This window comes from Thunnus albacares, chromosome 18 (genome assembly GCF_914725855.1).
Source record: "Thunnus albacares chromosome 18, fThuAlb1.1, whole genome shotgun sequence".
Lineage (NCBI taxonomy): Eukaryota > Metazoa > Chordata > Actinopteri > Scombriformes > Scombridae > Thunnus > Thunnus albacares.
Genome location: NC_058123.1, coordinates 6,665,659 through 6,684,224, shown reverse-complemented (window position 1 = coordinate 6,684,224; position 18,566 = coordinate 6,665,659). Strand labels below are relative to the sequence as shown.

Below are 18,566 nucleotides of genomic sequence, written 5' to 3'. Positions count from 1 at the left end.
AAGGACCAGAACTCAGTCATCAGTGTTTTTCTTGCTGAATCTGTTTTTCTGATCCAAGCACTCGACAATCATCCGCTCAGCAGTATCGATTTATCTGCGAGCAGCTAGTCTTCACTGACTTCCACCTGCACACCGCTTACACAGTTAGCTGCGTTTAGCTCCAGGACGCTACAACAGTGGTAATATCACCATCTACAGCCATGGCAGACCCAAGAATACGGCAAATTAAGATTAAAACCGGCATCGTAAAGAGGTAAGGCTTGTTTTTGTTTCAGTTTAATATTTCTTAACGCGTCAAACAAGATGCTAACGATAGCTAGCGCGCAGCTAAGGCTAACAAGCTAATTAGCTTAGCCGTGCGGACAGGCTGGCGCAGCATTAAATAAAGCCGGGCACGGAAGACTGTTTACGCCGGAGGTTTTTACTTTAGTCCGGCTTGAGCGGGCCTATAGGGAGTGAATGGATGGCTAAGCAGTTTCCTTTTATTCTCTTCATTGTTGTTTGATGGTAACGTTACCTAGCTAACACTTCTTGTGATAATGCAAGCTAATTGTACAAGGAATGATAGCGGTGTACTGTATTAATGTTTGTAATGTAACTTGCAGCGATAGCTAACATTGCTATTAGCCAATGACTGCTTGCTAGCCAGCAACACATTGCTAAGAAAAAGTCTGTTTTGCAACGGAAATAAAGCTTGTGGCTCTGTAAGTAAAACTGTCATGTATGCTGATGGAAGAGGTCATTCGCAGCCAAGCTTCTTAACGTTTTATTATTGAGCTAATATAGTTAACTGTAGTGTAATATTAAATAATTCATAACTAGCTACAGAGACGCTTACAGTGACAATGTCTTACCTAAGTTAACGTTAACCTAGACAATCTAACATTATAATGCTGTCTTTGACACAGCTCTTTCTAGGCGGTGTTTTGTTTTTTTAATCTCTACATAACAACACTTTCCCCAGCTACTCTGAATCCATGGGGGGACGTTTGTGGTGATGTGGGAAAAACCTGCAAAGTCATGATACAACAATGGAAAAGCCCTCATCATGTAATAGAGCAGGGGTCAGCAGTTAGGTTTCACTATGGGCCAGGGTTTTTCAGTACTGTTTATTTGGGAGGCCGACGTTGTACAGGCAACATGTTTGTTTGTTTGTTTATTTCTTTGAATAAATAAAAAGAATTATAATTGGTTCATAAAACAGTTCTTTAGGATTGTATCTGAAGGCAGATATCATCATAATTCCTCAACAGAGTGACAGCAGCATGTTGATACTCATTTGGTTAAAAAAAAAAAAAAGACTCAAACATAAACATATTGTGTAACACTTCAAGGCTTCAAATGTAATCGATGTCTTATCCACACACAGTAAACAGTGGCCAGCTTCATTTATGGTTGAAGCAAAATGCTGTTATTGACATAAATCTTTTTTGGCCACAGAGGCCAAATTATGTTACGTGTCTGTTTTTAATTCATCTTTAGTTTATCAGATGTTATGAGTTCATATGTAGTGTAATTTACATGAGACTGGTGTTTACATTGTTATGATAAATCATGTAGAAAATCTGATGTAATGTTTAAAGGGGAAAACTTTTGTTAAGTGGCCAAATATTTTGTTTTGGAGGGCTGGATTTGGCCCACGGGTGCTGTTTGCCTACCACTGTGCTGCAGTGTGGCAGTCCATCACAGGCCAGTAATATAGGATACTATTAGTTTTGTCACTTGAACGACATTATCATAATTATCCTAAGAGATCTAAAATGCTGTCTTTTTTTCTCAAAAACATATACTTTGACTTCTTTGCACCCCTCTTTATATACAAATGTAAATTTGAATGTGATGTTGATGTCCATTTCAAATTCCAGCTCATTATTATTTTTATTATCGATTAATCTCCTTACGGCTGCAGGGCTGCACAAAGTACTGGTTTCCAAGTGGAAATTAGCCTTAAAATGTCCTATAAATTATGCTGTGATATTAATTCCAGCTGTATGTATTTAGGGCTGCATCTAACAATTATTTGCACCATCAATTCATCTGTTGATTATTTTCTCAATGAATCAATTAGTCATTTGGTCCTTAAAATATCAGCAAATGGTGAAAAATGTTGATCAAGGTTTCTCCAAAACCCAAGATGTCATCCTCAAATGTCCACAACACAAAGATAATCAGTTTGAAGACTGAAGAAGCCAGAAAATATTCACATTTGAGAAGCTGGAATCGACTCCAAATGATTAATTGATTATCAAAATAGTCTGCGATTGATTTAATAGTTGGCGACTAATGGATTAATCGACTAATTGTTGCATGTCTAATTTGGATCCTTTTTATTCCAGGTCTACTACTGCTTATTCTAAGTCCTCCTCTCTATACCAAACCTATCTTAGAAACACTAAGACACCTCTAATGTCTCAGTTTCAGGTGACGTCTGTTGTTTATTGCCACTCTCCACATTTTTCACCATTCTCATACTTTCCTGTAGACAGAAAAGTTCGGCAGTTGTGTTGTTTGTTTCGTTATGTTTAAATGAAGTAGGAAGTGATCATGTTTATAAATGTGGCAGAGAAATATTAAAGGACTACAGTGATGTGAGGGAATTTGGACCATTAATAAAGCTTTTCACTGAGTGACCAGAGAAATGTAAACACCTGTATGATGAGATTTAATGTAATAAATACTATCTAACTTAAATGTCCTAGAACTTCACTTCTTCTCTTTTACATATGGAGAATTAAAAATATTAGAAACAATTAATAGTTCACGTCAATTCAGTGCAACAAAACTTTAACCTATGGCTTCAAAACATCTTTCTCACACAGTGTCAAGTATCACAAAGGTGAGATTGATGACAGGACCGTTTTATTGGACTTCATTATTCTGTTTTTGACATCTGTAATGTTTGGATTGTCTAGTATTGAGTGTAATAGCTTTGTCTGTAAGGTTTAATGTTCAGTATATATTAACCTCCAGTTTCTCTGACCACAGAAATTAATTATTATCATATCGTCTTTATATCTATCGTATAAAGACGTTTTATTATTATCTTCTACAGGAAAGGTTGTTACTCATATTTTTACCTTTTTATACATTTCTTGATTAGGTCTCCTTTTAAGGTGCTGTATCAAAAAAAATATTGTAAGATTATTATGACATTTGTATAATTACTATAATCAAAGACGACCACTGCTCATCACTGAACTGTCTTGTTTTGACTTACTGGCACTCTGTCTTTAAATTTGATAGTGTCAGTGTGTGGTAGTGGGAGAAAGTGCTTAGTTTTGTTAGTTTTGCTTTATTCATTATCTTCAATCTTGTCAGATCAGAATCAGGCAGTTTTCTTCAGATTCTGTTTGACTGAAAGCTAGAAAACACAACAGTATTAAATCTTATTATTTGTGTAGCAGCAGATGTGATGGACATGGATTAATTAAATAAATCCTATGACAATAGATGATAAAAGTATCCAAATGTAGAGAAAAGACCAAATTCTAACCTTTTAGTTAAATCATAAATTGCCTATACTAGACTGCTTGTATTAGGCAGGTAGCTTCACTTAAGATTTGGCTTCTTATCAATAAAAGCAATACATAATTCCTTGTGTTAGAAGGCTTTTACTGTAAAAAGCAATGACAGGAAATGTGGAGTTTGCAGTAAGAGCATGTTAACATTTGATAAGGTCTGCTCCATCTCTCATATACTTACTCTTGTGCTTTAGGAACACTCTGTCCCTGTGATGCTTGTGCTCGAGTTTTCTTCTAACTTGGCTTTTTACCTATTGGAACTAAAACATGCTGTGTTAGATTTAGACGGGCATGGAAAATACATTTTAAAGCTGAAAACTTGAGTTTACTTGCAAAACTATAAATTGGCATGTTGTGATCACAATAAAATAATTTCTGATCTGTAGAGAAGCCTCACATACAGCACATTCACTAGTTTAAGTACTCTGTTCACTTTGCTTGTCATATGTTTGTATAATTTTCACAAGCTGACGAGAGCTGCAAAGATTAATTGATAAATCAATCAACAGAAAATTGATTGGCACCTATTTTTATAATTTAAAGGGGACATATTATGCTCTTAATTGTCATACATATATAAGCTACTGTATATAATGTTACCATGTGGGATGTTCATATTAAACATGGCCAACGTGTCTAATAATGAGGTAAAGTATGTAGAAGTAATCCCTATAAGCAAAAAGCACTGGCTTCAGACTGCTCTGAACTCTCGGTTTCCAACGTTTTTTTCTACTTTCAGCCTGGGCCGACGTCGATTTGTGACAGATTTCTTTATATGGTCATCTGCTCGATGCCCAGTGCCGAGTTCACCGCTCCGCTCCGCTAACGTTATGGCATTTTTCCATTGTTTTGGGGTTAGTCATGCTGAGCCATGACGTGAGTCGAGCTGGCACGCTGTTAGTGTTTTTCCATTACACAGTAGGGCAAAGTAAAATAAGTTGCTTACCTGTTGGAGGTGTGCTGGTCGTCTGCAGCTCTTCATCAAACATCATCATTACTGTGGCTGTTTCTGCTTGTACTATTCCTCCCTGCATTATTTCTAACTGATCTGCTTAACAAAGAGCTCCATGTATGTCCATATGTTGTTGTATTGACTGCTAACAAAGTTCTGCTAATTTGGTGATGAACATGTTTAATTTCCTGTAAATTCTTCACAATAAAAGTCTCCCGATATTTAGCCATTTAATAGCTTTTAATATGAGGCAGTAAAGCAGGAAATGTTGGGTTCGCATCAGCGGTAACTTAACACAACTTGGATACGGCTGCCCCGTCCGCAGACTTCCAGAAAGCTGGCCAATCAGAACAAAGTGGGCTCATTGGGAGGGGGGGTCTTAACGAGACAGGAGCTAAGACTACCTATTTGAGACAGATGCTGAACTGAGGGGCTGCATAAAGGGCCAGTATGAGATAAATAAGGAGATTTTTGAACTGTGAATCATGCAAAGCTACTCTAGTGGATAAAAAATAAAAATATTTTTATTTTTCCAAGCAGAAATGCCCAACATTTTCTATTTCCAGCTTCTCAAATGTGATGATTTGATGTTTTTTTCTTTGTCATATATGACAATAAATTGAATATCTTTAGGTTTTGGACTGTTAGTCAGACAAAACCAAGCAAATTGAAGCAGAGCTGCGACAATTAGTCGGTATGTCAGTTGACAGAACATTTATCAGCAACTATTTTTATAACTAAATCTTTGTTTAAGTTATTTTTTTAGAGAAAAAAAATGCCAAATATTTGCTGGTTGCAGCTTCTCAGATGTGGGAACTTGAAACATTTCTATGTCATATATCACAGTAAACTGAATATCTTTGGATTTTGGGCTGTTTATCAAACAAAACAAGACATTTGAAGATGTCACCTTTGGCTCTAACAAGAATTTTTATTTTTATAGACCAAACTATTAATGGAATAATTGAAAAAATAATCAATGGATTCATTGATATGTGGCCTCTGACAAATTGTGAATACACCTTTTTTCACTATTTTCTAACATTTCATAGACTTAATGATTAATTTATTACTGATGATGGATGTAGCTGTTGAATTTGCCACGCCACCAGGAAAATTCTCCCACACTACAAAAGACTGATAAGTAGAAAACCCAAATACGTACCCAAATAAATCCTGTGTGTGGGGAAACACTGCTCATTTATAACGGTTTAGTTTGTACATTACGTGTATGTGAAATGGGACAAAACAGGCGTTTTGATGTAGGACCTTTCAAGCTCATCATCCAGTTTAAGCCGGCCTATTTATACAGTTGGCATCCATTCTGAGGTTACATCTGAATTTGTGCAACGGCTTAATTTACCGTGCCGCAATAGAAAATATTTCAGATATTATGAGGTGTGTTGAGATAATGGGCTCGGTATAGTAGTCTGCGTGATGATCTCTCGTCGATCAGACAGACCTCTAATTCCCTCCTGTCAATGGCGTTTCTGTAATGTGCTATCGATTGTGTTTTGATGAGGGTCAGATTACTAAGAGGATCCCTGAGGTGGTAATGATGGGGGCTGGATTTCCCTCGGAGAATAATGTCACACAGTGGAGGAAAAACAACAGTGCAACGGTGTACTTCATCAACCAGCACTGTCCCTAACCAATGTAGCTGATATTTTTGAGGTTGAATATACTGTTAGAACATAAGTAAGGAGTTATTACAGCAGACTCATAGTACTACCTTGACATGGAGTCTTAATAAAGTAGTTAGGGTTAAATGTACGGACTGTCATTGCTTTGTCTCTTCATAATCTTGTGTCCCTCCCATTCAGTCTCTTTCTCCTGCTTTTCTTTCTCTTCTTTCCTCGCTCACTCCCTCCTCTCTTTTTCTATATTGGAGTTTAGAGGAAACCTGCCTGCTCTTTTAGCCAGGGTCTATTTCCAGTGGCTTTTGCACATTCCAGTCAGTGCCTTTCTGCTCTAGCAAGGCGGATGCCCTTAATAAAATGACAACAGTAATTTGCCTTTGTCATTCCGGTCCCAGCACAGACTACATCGTGGCTCAAAAATACAGTGCTAGAGGAGGCGGCCGAATGTGTGTGTCGGCTGGCTCTAATTCCCTTTTTTTTCTATTTTCCAGAGAGCTGCCTTTTCCATTAAGCCTGAGGTGGCAGGTCTATTTAAAACCAGCCACGACCCCACCCCTCATTCACAGCGCTCCAAGTCTGGGAGAAATAAGAAATTAACATCAGGACTGGAAGGGGAGGAATGGACATTTTGTTATTAGACTGTCCTTCAGTTTTATTCAAATTATTCAAGCTTTCTTTCCTCCAATCCCCCCCCCCCCCCCCCTCCCGGCCCCCCCCCTTCCTTCTCTTTGCCACCTTCTTTTTACTCTAAACAGGTGACATCACTCACCGTGCATCAAGCATCAGAGTGAAAGGCAGGAGCTGCTATTGCATATGGTGCCTGTTTAAAAGCTTCTTGATGGAACCGTATTAGAATGAGTGGTAATTGATGTAAAATATGACAGAGTGCTGTCGGCTTCCTTGGCTAAGCAAGGAGCAGTGCAACACGGAGGGAAGGGTCTCCAGTAATGTGGCTGATTAATGAAGGATCACTCACTTACGCACACGCAGCTGATTTTATGAAAAATGAAATTTGTGTTGTCACTCCGACAAGCAGGCACAGCCGGAAAAAGACTATTAGTTGGGAATCATTATCAATAGCGATATTTTCAAACTCCATTATGCCAATCAGGGTCGGAATCTGTTTAATAGATTTAGTTCCATTTGGCCCGTAATTGATAAATAATCAAAATTTATCAATGTACTCAAGCCCATTTTCACTAACAATCAAGGAAAAGAGGCCCATTTACCACCTGACTTGGTCCAAATTAGGGACTAAATTGATGATCAATTAATCTCTAAAAAGGACTAGTAGTGTGTGTGTGTGTGTGTGTGTGTTGGAGGTGGATAAAGGAGTCAGATAAGCGTGGTGATAAGGTGCGAGCTGGGAGGTTTGATGCCGGACAGGAAAAGGTTTTGAATTTGTTTGGCTGCGACGTGTTTACTCAACACTTCAAAAGTTGAGAAACTGTCAAGGAAGACGAGATATAAGTTAAAGTTTAGAGCTGCAGGAAATCTATCTGCAACTATTTTTGATTATAGATTAATAGTTTTAGTCATTTTTTTAAAAAGCAAAATATGCCAAATTTTTTTCCAGCTTCTCAAATGCCAGGTGTTTTTGCTTTTCTCTGTTTTTTTATCATAGTAAACAAAATAACTTGTGGTTTTGGACTGTTGGTCGGATAAAACAAGATATTTGAAGACGTCACCTTGGACTAACGGGCATTTTTCACTATTATCTGACATTTTATAGGCCAAATGATCAATCAAGAAACTAATTATCAGATTACACGATAATGAAAATAATTGTTCGCTGCAGCCTTATTAAAGTTGGAACATTATCTGCATTTAGTTTGTTTCATAGGGGAGATGGTCAAGAAAGATCAATGTCCAAATGTATGTTTAATGAGCTTGATCAAACTCATTGAATCAAGCTAATTAATGTCGTTATCGATGTGGAAATTATCATCTTAGTCTTCTTACCTTGAATGTTTTAGAGGAGAAAAAAAAGAGATTTAACTACATAAAAAAGGCAGCTATGGATCTAAATGCACTGAATATTTTCACATGGTTGAATTAAAGGGAATCAAAGTTCATAGTTGCCTGTTCTGCGTAATATTTAATAGTTATCGTCTTGTACTTACAGTCTGTGGCCACATGCTCATGTTAGTTCAGCTGAAATGATCAAATCGCCTCAGTAGTGTACGTTTAGAAGACAGCGTAGAGGCTTCTGATTGCACAGACCTTTACAAAGACTTTGTATCATGTGATCATTGTGTGAACAGCCATTAAACTGCTGTTTTTTAAATATTAATTTCATGTCAAATAAGCATACAAATAATAATTTATCACAGATATTTGGGGACATTTTCAGATATGCTAGTACATCCCATCCTAAGTTGCTTTAGATCAAAATATACTTGAACTGCAGTGATCAACAGCAAATTAATTGCCAACTATTTTGACAATTGATTAATAGGTTTGAGTTAATTTTTTTTTAAAGAAAAAATGTCAAAATTAGTCCTCTGTGACAGTAAAGTGAATATCTTTGGGTTGTGAACTGTTGGTGGAGACAGAACAAGATGTTTTAGGCAGCAAAATAATTGTTACTTGCAGCCCTAAAATATACTGCACGTGATAAGCTGAATTTCATATCACAGTATGATTTAAGGCTGATCTTTGTGCGGCCGTCAGGAGGAACGTTGGGTGGTTGTTATTGAGGTGTGTGTCTTGCCATCCTGCGGGAGATGATCTCACTGTGTCCCCTCAGTCAGAGAAACGTAGGATGAGAATGAGGATGGATGGCCTTGTCTTTTTAAAAGGTGACCATCACAGCCCGCCTTTTTTCACGGTTCTGCCTGTATTATCTGTCTGGGAGGCTGTGCATGTATGTTTCATGTGTGATGGAACAACACCATGTCACTGTCTTTTTTTTTTTTTTTTTTTTTTTTTTAAACTATGAACTGTCTTTTCCTCTCTTCCCGTTCTTGTCGTCTGCAGGCTGGCAAAAGAGGAGACCGCGTACATAACTGAGGCAAAGCAGCAGGAGGAGAAGATTGAGCGCCTGAAAGCAGAGGCAGAAGATGATTATGTTATCAAGAAACAGGTATGTTGATCCTGTGGTCGCTGCTTTGATCAACTGTACAACAATTATGCATCTTAATTAGGGCTGAGTATCGGTACTCGATACCTTTTTTTTTGAGATATCGACTGAAATAACCCAGCACCAAGTAGTATCGAAACTTCTCCAGTCAAACAATACCAGCATTCAATCCTTTTTGTACCCAGATTTAGAAAAAATGACTATTTGTATGCAGTGTTTCCCCTAGAATGTATTTCAGGCCTGGTGCCATGTACCAAAAAAAACCCCTAAAGGGACGAGGCACGCGGGACGGCTTATTTGTGCGGTCAGCTTCGGTCAGGTGGTGCAGCAGGCGGTCTGCAATTTGCTCAGTATATTCAAGACTTAAAACAAAGTGGTCACAAGGAGAAACTGACTTTTATTAAATAAAAATAAGCTGCCCCTCTCCTTTCTTCCCTATCTGTATTTTTGCTTGACTCTAGAGTTTTTTTGGAGAAAAACGTTGATATATTTGTTTGTCTGTCACCAGCGTTAGAGCTTTTTTTCTAGTTTCAGGCGGTGCCACGCTCACGTTAGCTAACCTGCATCCCATACACGCTTGCTCTCGCTCTGCAGTAATTTAAAGGGACTCTTGATAGCAGTGGCACTCGCATCACATCAAGAGTTTCCCAGGCAACGACGCAGAGGTTGACTCACGTTTCAGAACAGTGTTAACACAGAGACTCCCAAACACATGTGATTATTTATTTCCGAATGAATGAATGAATTGATATTTGGTGTTATTTTTGGCATTCAAAAAAAGATTTTTTTTTTTGGCCCGGTGGTCCACCAGGCCTGTGCAGTCATAGGGGAAACACTGGTATGGTTTCGCTTGCAGCCAATCACTGCGAGTGTTCTTCAAATTAATGCGATGTGTGATTGGCTCACTACCGCAGCAGCTACAACCCCATACAGTCTGTGGTGATTGTACAGTTTTATACAGTTATTTAATAAATATTTCAATAATTTGAACACTTTCAAAATGTATTTGTGTATAAATCGTTTGGTTGGGGAGGAGTGGCGGCATTTTACGCAACTGAATGCTTCCGTTCACATGACTGGTATCGAATGAAGTACTCTATTTGTGTCGGTATCACTTTAAGGGGACTGGTATTGGTACTGGTATCATAATTTATCAAACGATACCCAGCTCTAGTCCTAATTTTAAAACTTTCTCCATTTATCACCGTTTTTTTTCCTGTTGATCTCAACCAGTGAGTGATGGAGGTTTTGCTCTCCCGTAGTTAGGAAGTGAATTCTATCTTGATGATTTGAGTAGCCCCTCATTCATGTAATGAGGTTAGTCCACAGTGATAATGAAGAATTAGGTTTTGAGAGGAGAATCATTAGTGATTTTGTAATGTGCTTGATGCAGATGTAATTATATCATGTTACTTTAGAAGGAGTTTGATAATTACTGACACATGCTGGTAATTTAGTGTCCCTAACAGATCACTGGCCCATATCCTGCTCTCCATTCTCTCTCACTGTACCCGCAGACCTCCATCATTTGCCTGTTCACTGGAGAAAGCAGTGTGGAGAGTATAGTGAAAATCTGTGTGGAGCGTTGTCACTGGTTTCCACATCGTGATAGCATTTTAAACACTAGTCTTATCCGTCGGCGGAGACTTTTTAAACTTCTACATTTCTATTTTGTTGTTGTTGTTGTTTTAATATTTTGAATTTAAAAGAGAAGCTGAAATGCAGACTGGAAACATGAGGACTAGGATGGGGGTCATCAATTAACACAGAGGAACAGTTCATTACACAGGGACTTAGGGGACGTTGTGCCTTATTATTGCAAATGAAAAGGATAAATAAAGAATAATGTTTTTAAAAGGCATTAATCAGAGTTTGTTTCCTGAGAGTAACAATCCAGTTTCATACAGTATTTTTAGCCATGCTAGCGGTCCAAACTGAAATATCTCAACAGCTATTAAATGGATCGCTATGAATTGTGGGACAGACATTCGTGTTCACCAGAGAATGACGCCGACTAACTTTGGTGATCTCTTGACTTTTCCTCTAGCGTCACCAGCAGGTCAAAGTTTTTACTTATTCCGTGAAATATCTCAACATCATATGGATGAAACGGCACAAAATTTTGAACATTTGTGACACTCCCATTAGCCTCAGCTGTACTTTGTGTTTAGTGCTAAGACTGTGCTCAGACAATAAAATATGATTCAGGAATTTCAGTTGGAGCTACAGATTAATGCATTTAAAGACACATTAGATGACAAAATACCTCACAGCGGTTTGTAATACTCACAGACAAGATTTTACAACTCTGGAGAGTTATCACGGCTGCAACTGTTTTATCTTTCGCCGCGACAATCGCAAGGTAAACAGCAGAAACACTGCGTTAACGTTGCAAAGTAGGAATGTGGGCTTCCATTTAGGGCTGGGCGATATGACCAAAATCTCATATCCCGATAACGATACCTATCCCGATATAGCACATTTTGATTCAATGAATAAATAGTTGGTCCGTCCCCTCTGTCTCACCTCGCCAGCATAAAGCCGCCTCCGTGTGTGCTTTTACATAGCATTCAGAGGTGTGACGGATATCAGACTGATCGGAGCTCTAAACTCTGCCATGAGGGAGGACAAACACGTTACTAGGACGAGGGGAGGACATTTCTCTTCGTTTGATAACGTTAAAAGTTAAGTTAGACTTTTCTGTTGGCTTCCCGACTCATTTTAAAAGAAAAAGAGAGAGAGAGAGCAGCTGTGGTCAAGTGAGCTTGAGAGTGAATGAAGGGAGGGAGCGCTGGTATCGAGAAAGCCGGTGAATCAAATCAATGAAACGTTATTTTCTGATTGTTTCACAGCGGTTAAGTTCTAAAGCACAAACACCCCCACACACCTCCGCTCAACACTGCGGCTGCAGCAGAGACTCTCACACACTGAGCTGAAATTAAAAGAATGAACATAAATTTGGTAAAATAACACAAATAAAGACAGTCTCTACTGCATTTTGCTGTCATTTATAGTCGCCGTCTCGCTGCTTCTCTGCTCTTTCGCAGCGCTGCGGGGCCTGAGCCCTCCGTGTATGTGCAGCGCAGCAGAGTAGAGACAGACAGCGGTGGAGAGTTGACAACAACTAAACTCAATATGTTACTGTAAGTGCAATAAAAGCTTCGCAAGTAAAAAGCCAAGAAGAGTAATTTATCAATGTAATCTGCACAAAAGATGGACAGACTGCAAATGAAGAAAAATATTGCCGTAAAAAGTGTGATTTGCGTCACGACGATATAAACAATGGAGCATAATATGAAACGATAGACATTTTTTCACTCCTCACACGATATATATATCGTCATATTGCACAGCCCTATTTGCATTTATGTGATTGGCACCTTGCTTTATGACGTTGCGTTGCAAAAGTTGAGCCCGGTTCAACTTTTTTGCTGGACGACCCTGTTATTTTGCCCTCTGCGTCGGCACCCCCACTGCATCAACGCACTGAAATAAATGAGTGGGCTGTGTTAATTCACACAGAGCAAATGTTGATCTCTCTCTTAGTAACTTTTATTTATTCATTGGTAGCTGACAGTGTCAATGTCCGTAGCACAGCGTTTCTCTGAAGCCAGCATTTAGGAAGTTTTTTTTTGTTTTGTTTTTACTTGCAGCCGTTAAGATCTTCTGGAGATATTAGTTTTATGCAAACCTTTTAGACATCTCCAGAGATGGAGAAACAAAACATCAACGCTAAAACTCAGCATCCTTGATATTAAATGCTTCAGTTTCTCCTAAAAAAAATAAATAAATGAAAAAAAAAAGGTTGATAAATGGACCATACCAAAAAAATATGTGTGCACGGTTCAGCTGTACTGGTCCTGATTAATTTGGATTTCACTCGTACATGTTTCTGTCAGGGAGGAACTGCAGAGCCGGCACCACATCTGATTATGTTTACTGGTAACATTAAAATTCTGTGTGTGTTTTGTTTTGTTTGTTCATTCATAGAGCGGTGGCTCAGGCTGAGCGGCAGGCTTGGCTGGTGTTAAATGGGGAGATTGGGAGGCCAGATGGATTATGGTTGGAGATGAGAGGTCTGAGGCAGGATGGATTAGAGGTTTTTATTTTAATGGAATCAATACGCTGTAAGTGTCATCTTTATCCAGCGCTGATGGGATCATTCCACTGCACTGGGAGGGCACCGTGACTTTTCTCTGTTCCAGCACTCGTCTGCTTAGTTCTAGCTCACCTTGTCACATCTAGATGGCAACCAACTCGACTAGTTGTCTACCGTCTTTCAGTGAGTCAGCTGGTCAGCCAGCCTCTGCCTGCGTATGAGTTCATCCGAGTGCAGAGCCGTGTAATGTACATGTGTGTAACTGCCTCCATGTTTTGACTTTCCAGCGCCGACACAGGGCTAGGTGAGGAAGCATCTGTCATGAGTGAGTGTGTCTGACAGCGTTAGCCAACTCTTCTCTGCTCTTTAGGGTGCCAGCTGGGGGAATTCCACATTATCCGCGGCTGTGAAAGTTCCCCAGGCTGTAACACACTTTCACTCCAGGCGTAGTAATACCTCTTTACGCCTGATCACTGTGCCCTCGGCTCAGGGTTTCTTCATTCATCCAGGTGTGCAGTCAGATCGAGGTGGTCCCCCGCTGCCCAACTCCCTGCCCGATCGATAACTCAATAACATTTTTCATACCGCCGGCTTGTTGGGAGATGTTAACCACAGCAGAGTATGTGTGGGGTACCCTGCACGTTATTGTCAGGAACAAGGCTACAGTCACTGAATATTTCAGTGTGACTCTTTAAATTAATAATACACTTGGAAGTCTTATTAATAAAAGATGGTGATGGCTCTAAAGTGGTCTGTGTGGTTTCAGATGGAGGTGTTGCAGGAGTCCAGAATGATGATCCCAGACTGCCACCGCCGTCTGACCATAGCACACGGAGATCTACATCAGCTCCTAGTAAGTAACACCATTAAATCAAAGTGTAAAAAAAATCTTTTTTTCATCTCACAACAGGACAAAAACTGCATTGATGAAAGTCTTGATCCATTTATTTAGTTGCTGATACCAATTTATGGCCTTGTTGAGAAATGACATTGCAGGTGTAATTGTGTCTGTGGGATATTACAGACACATGGTGACAAAAACACATTTTCACAATGTGTTTCACTTTCAAATTACAACAGTACTTGAGGAAAATGGGTTGCACCTTGTGATCAAACGGTGTACGTTTTAGTCTTTGTTGCTTTTGTATATCTGATAGGAGAGAGAGTAGGCATCGCTACAAACATACAGACAGCTTGTACTTCAATTTTGGAAATGTGAGAAATTGAATAAAAGTAAAATGAGTAAAGCTGAAAAACAAAAACATAAACAAACATTTAGGGCTGCATCTAACGATTATTTTCATTGTCGTTAATCTGTTGCTTATTTTCTCGATTATTCGATTAGCTGTTTGGTCCATAAAATGTCAAAAAATGGTGAAAAATGACTGTTTCCCAAAGCCCAAGGCGAAGTCTTTAAATGTCTTGTTTTGTCTCCAACCAACAGTCCACAACCCAAAATATTCAGTTTACTATGTGGAAGGCTAAATTGGGATTAATTCAGTAGTTGGCAGCTCATCAATCTATCAACTAATTGTTGCTGCTCTAAACATACTGTTGGTCCACCACTTTGGACTGAAATATAACAACTGTTGGATGGATTTCCATGAAACTTGTTACAGACATATTTATGGTTCTCAATCAATGAATCCTAATGACTTTGATGATGCCCTGAGGTCATATTATCATCTCTACCACCACCATGACGTTCACAATTATGGTTTTGAGTGAAATGTCTCAACAGCTGTTGGATGGATTACCATCAGTAAAATTTAGTTCAGACATTAACTGTACTTTGTGTTTATTGCAAATTAGCAAATGTTTGCATGCCAAACTGGATGGTAAACATTATACTTGCTAAGCATCTGCATGTATATGCTGTTATTTTTAGCATGCCGATGTTAGCATTTAGCTCAAAGCATCACTGTGCCTCACTGAGCTGCTAGCCTGGATGTAGACTTTTAGTCTACAAGCCTCTCATATGGTTTTCTTGCCATCTATGGCAGTAAAATGAATATCTTTGGATTTTGGAGTGTTGGTTAGACAAAACATGAAATTTGAAGAAGTCAGCTTCTTTAATTTCTGATATTTTATGGTCCAAACAATTAATCGAGACAGTAATTCACAGATTGATAGTGAAAGTTACAACCACAACATGTATGGAGAAAAACCTTTTTTGTGATTTTGGTGAACTGTATATTTGAATGTGCATATGTATCGCTTGTTATGCCCATTGTTTTTTAGCATCAAGAGCGCTAATCCCTTCAGGCCTCAAGTTGATATAGTGAGAACAAACATAAGCATGCATGTCTCAGGGTCATCTCAATTAATGCAGAGCAACAGTCAGGCAGCTGCTGGTGTGAGTCACTCACATGAGAACTGGATGGTAGGCAGAGGAAGCTAACCTGGAATTAGCGTCATGTCCCCATCCCTATCACTCATCCTCCCTTCTTTTTTTCCTTTTAGACAAACATGCACACGTGCACGCGCTCATCACAGTTCATTAGCGGCGCTGTCACCGCGGTGACCACCACAGGAACTCACACACACTTGATTAGTAAAGGACACGGATACCATACAGTCACGTTATCCCTTGGTCCAACCCTGTACTGCTAAATTTAGATCCCAGTAATAGAATACGGACAGAAATGTGACCTCAGGTAAAAGTTTGATGGTGACAATATGACATCCAAGCAGGTTTATTCTTTTTTTTTTTTAATATATAGACAGTTACACCAAAAAAAGTTGTGGATTTATTCTTCTGTTTTCTTATTTTTTAACGTAGGAAGATGGCAGTATACTTCTAAAATGGCAATGAATATAACAAAACTGTGTGTGTGTGTGTTTGTGTCTTTTCAGGAAACAGAAGAGGATTTGGCTGAAACAGAGGAGTACAAAGAGGCTAGAAACATATTGGACTCAGTGAAGCTTGAAGGATGATTTCTGATGTGTTTCTGTTCTCACTGTGAGACTCACTTGCTTAAATGTCCATTCCTTTCGTCAGGCCTTGTTTGGAACCGTGGAGGCAAACTGAATCGTTCAAAGTCTCTGTTCTTGATGTAATTATTTCTACTGTTTACAGTTAACGTGCCACCACATTTCACCATGCTTCTCCTGTGTGTAAAATCCCACAAGAAATATGATAAACATTGACTTTATTGCAATAGAGAGGTAGAGTTTGTCTTAGCGTTTTATTCATCAAACTAATACACAATCTGGATTTAAAGACTCGATTAAATACACACTCATGTTTGTCTGTTGTCTTTTCCACAATAATATTAATTTTAATGGTGTGTGGCCTCTGCTGAAAACAGTAAATCACTGAAGGTTTTATGAGGTGACAGTTTTCCTTAATTCATTTTGCATTCCTTTTATATGTATCTGGATATGGAAGATTTGAAATGCCTAAATTAAAACAAATAGAAATAAAGTGAGATAGAATACACATTACATGTATTTCCTTTTTTTTATGCATTTACTGTGCCATAATTAAATGAAAAACAGATGTTTTTTGTCTTTCACAACTGAATGAGTTGTTTTTCACTGTGACACAAATTTCCCATGCCAAATTAAAATCAAATTGTAACACAGAAAACAAAATGAAGAGGTGAAATTGCATTTTAGTGTTGTCCAGCAGAGAGCAGCATAGAGCAGGCAGTATTAAATGCAAAACGCTGTAGTTAGTTTTCACGAGGAGATGCAAGGGAGTTTTTTTCTCTTCTGTTCATGCTAAAGACAACAACAACAATCAACTATCCAAACAGCTTGGGGTCAGGACCAACTTTTTCTTTGTTGTGATTTAAATTTAATGAATGTAGCATGTCACAATGAAAAACAATTCACCAAGATTTTAAAGATCAGCAGTGAAATAATTGTCCTTTTAAAGGGGACATATGTGTGTTTTGTGGTTTTCTGTTATAAACATTGTAAAAGTTCCAAAATGTTCCTTCCTTGCTGCCTGCAAGTCAAAAACCAGGGCATCAACCTGCTCTGAACGCTTCGTTTGCAAAGTTTTGTCTACCTTTTCCTCGTGATGACGGCAGATTGTTCGCACATGCCCATAAATGGCCGTCTGCTCAGTAGCCTTTGTTGCTAAGGTTGTTCGGGTCATATTTCAGATCAGACTCGGGCACTAATATGTACGGATGTATTTCAGAAGTTTCCATTTTGAGTAAAGAACGAGAAAAGAAAGTGACTTTACCTAACCTCCGGATTCGCTGGCCAATCAGAATACAGTGGGCTCATCGGGAGGGGGGTCTTAAAGAGACAGGAGCTAAAACAGCCTGTTTCAGACAGAGGCTGAACTGAGGGGCTGCATAAAGAGTCAGTATAAGATAAATATAGATACATAATTTATTTCAAATCATGCTAAGATATTCCAGTAGAGCCCCAGAACATAAATACCGACCTGGAATTGTGCATGATGCCTCTTTTCACATATGTTTTCATTCCATTGACATGGTAAATGCATTTATAAAATGGAAATACATATAAAAATGTGTATTGTATTTCACTTTATTTAATTTGTTTTAATTTAGCCATTTTAAATCTTCCTTACATGAGTTGGTGGTTAGCATGCTGGACTTTAATTGGCTCTGACGCTTAAGGATGATGTATCCAAGAATACTAACTGCAGCTTCAATTAAAAATTATTTTCATTATCTATTAACATATGGATTTATTTTTTTTGATTAATCAATTCAATCATTTAGTCTGTAAAATGTCAATTTGTCCAACCAACAGTCCAAATCCCAAAGATAGGCAATTTTTACAACCACAGAAAACAGAGAAAAGCAGCAAATCCTCTCATTTGAAAAGCTGTAACCAATATATATTTTTTCTTTTGCCTGGAAATGACACACACGATTAATCAATTATTCAAATTGTTGCTGATTAACTTTCTTTTGATCACTGACTGATCATTTCAGCACTAACACTACCTGATGGATTTAATTGCAGTGTATGCACCTGCTTGTATTTCTGTAACAGCAGTGAAATGGATTGTGTGTCTTGATACCTACAATAAAGACAAGAGCACTTTGGACAACCCTGTCAGTCAAATGACAAATGTTGGTTATGGTCATGAATGACAAAACAGGCCTGTCTGATGTCCCTGCAGCAGTTAGATCTATTATCCAAATGGCTTAAAATAACGACACCTTGTATTAAGGCTGAGAGAGTCCTTCCTAAATAGTCATACTAATAAATGAACTCAATTGCCAGACAAATTAAGGTTACATTTGACTTGATCCTTATTTTACAGATTTCGATAATT

At 38.5% G+C, this 18,566-nt stretch overlaps 1 protein-coding gene across 1 annotated transcript; it reads left to right on the top strand.

Annotated features, from left to right (window-relative positions):
* The first annotated feature begins 74 nt into the window (after positions 1–74).
* tbca (tubulin cofactor a) lies at positions 75–16,736 on the top strand. The gene is made up of 4 exons (XM_044333895.1): positions 75–253; positions 9,093–9,198; positions 14,061–14,147; positions 16,151–16,736. Exons 1-4 carry the CDS (start codon positions 201–203, stop codon positions 16,229–16,231), a joined length of 327 nt encoding a protein of 108 aa, XP_044189830.1. The 5' UTR covers positions 75–200; the 3' UTR covers positions 16,232–16,736.
* The last annotated feature ends 1,830 nt before the right edge of the window (positions 16,737–18,566 follow it).

What these genes read in the sequence shown, in the direction of transcription:
- tbca (XM_044333895.1), top strand. Translation starts at nt 201, where the DNA reads ATGGCAGACCCAAGAATACGGCAAATTAAGATTAAAACCGGCATCGTA. An exon ending in AAAACCGGCATCGTAAAGAG is followed by an intron (nt 254 to 9,092) that starts GTAAGGCTTGTT and finishes TGTCGTCTGCAG; the next exon opens with GCTGGCAAAAGAGGAGACCG. An exon ending in GAGATCTACATCAGCTCCTA is followed by an intron (nt 14,148 to 16,150) that starts GTAAGTAACACC and finishes GTGTCTTTTCAG; the next exon opens with GAAACAGAAGAGGATTTGGC.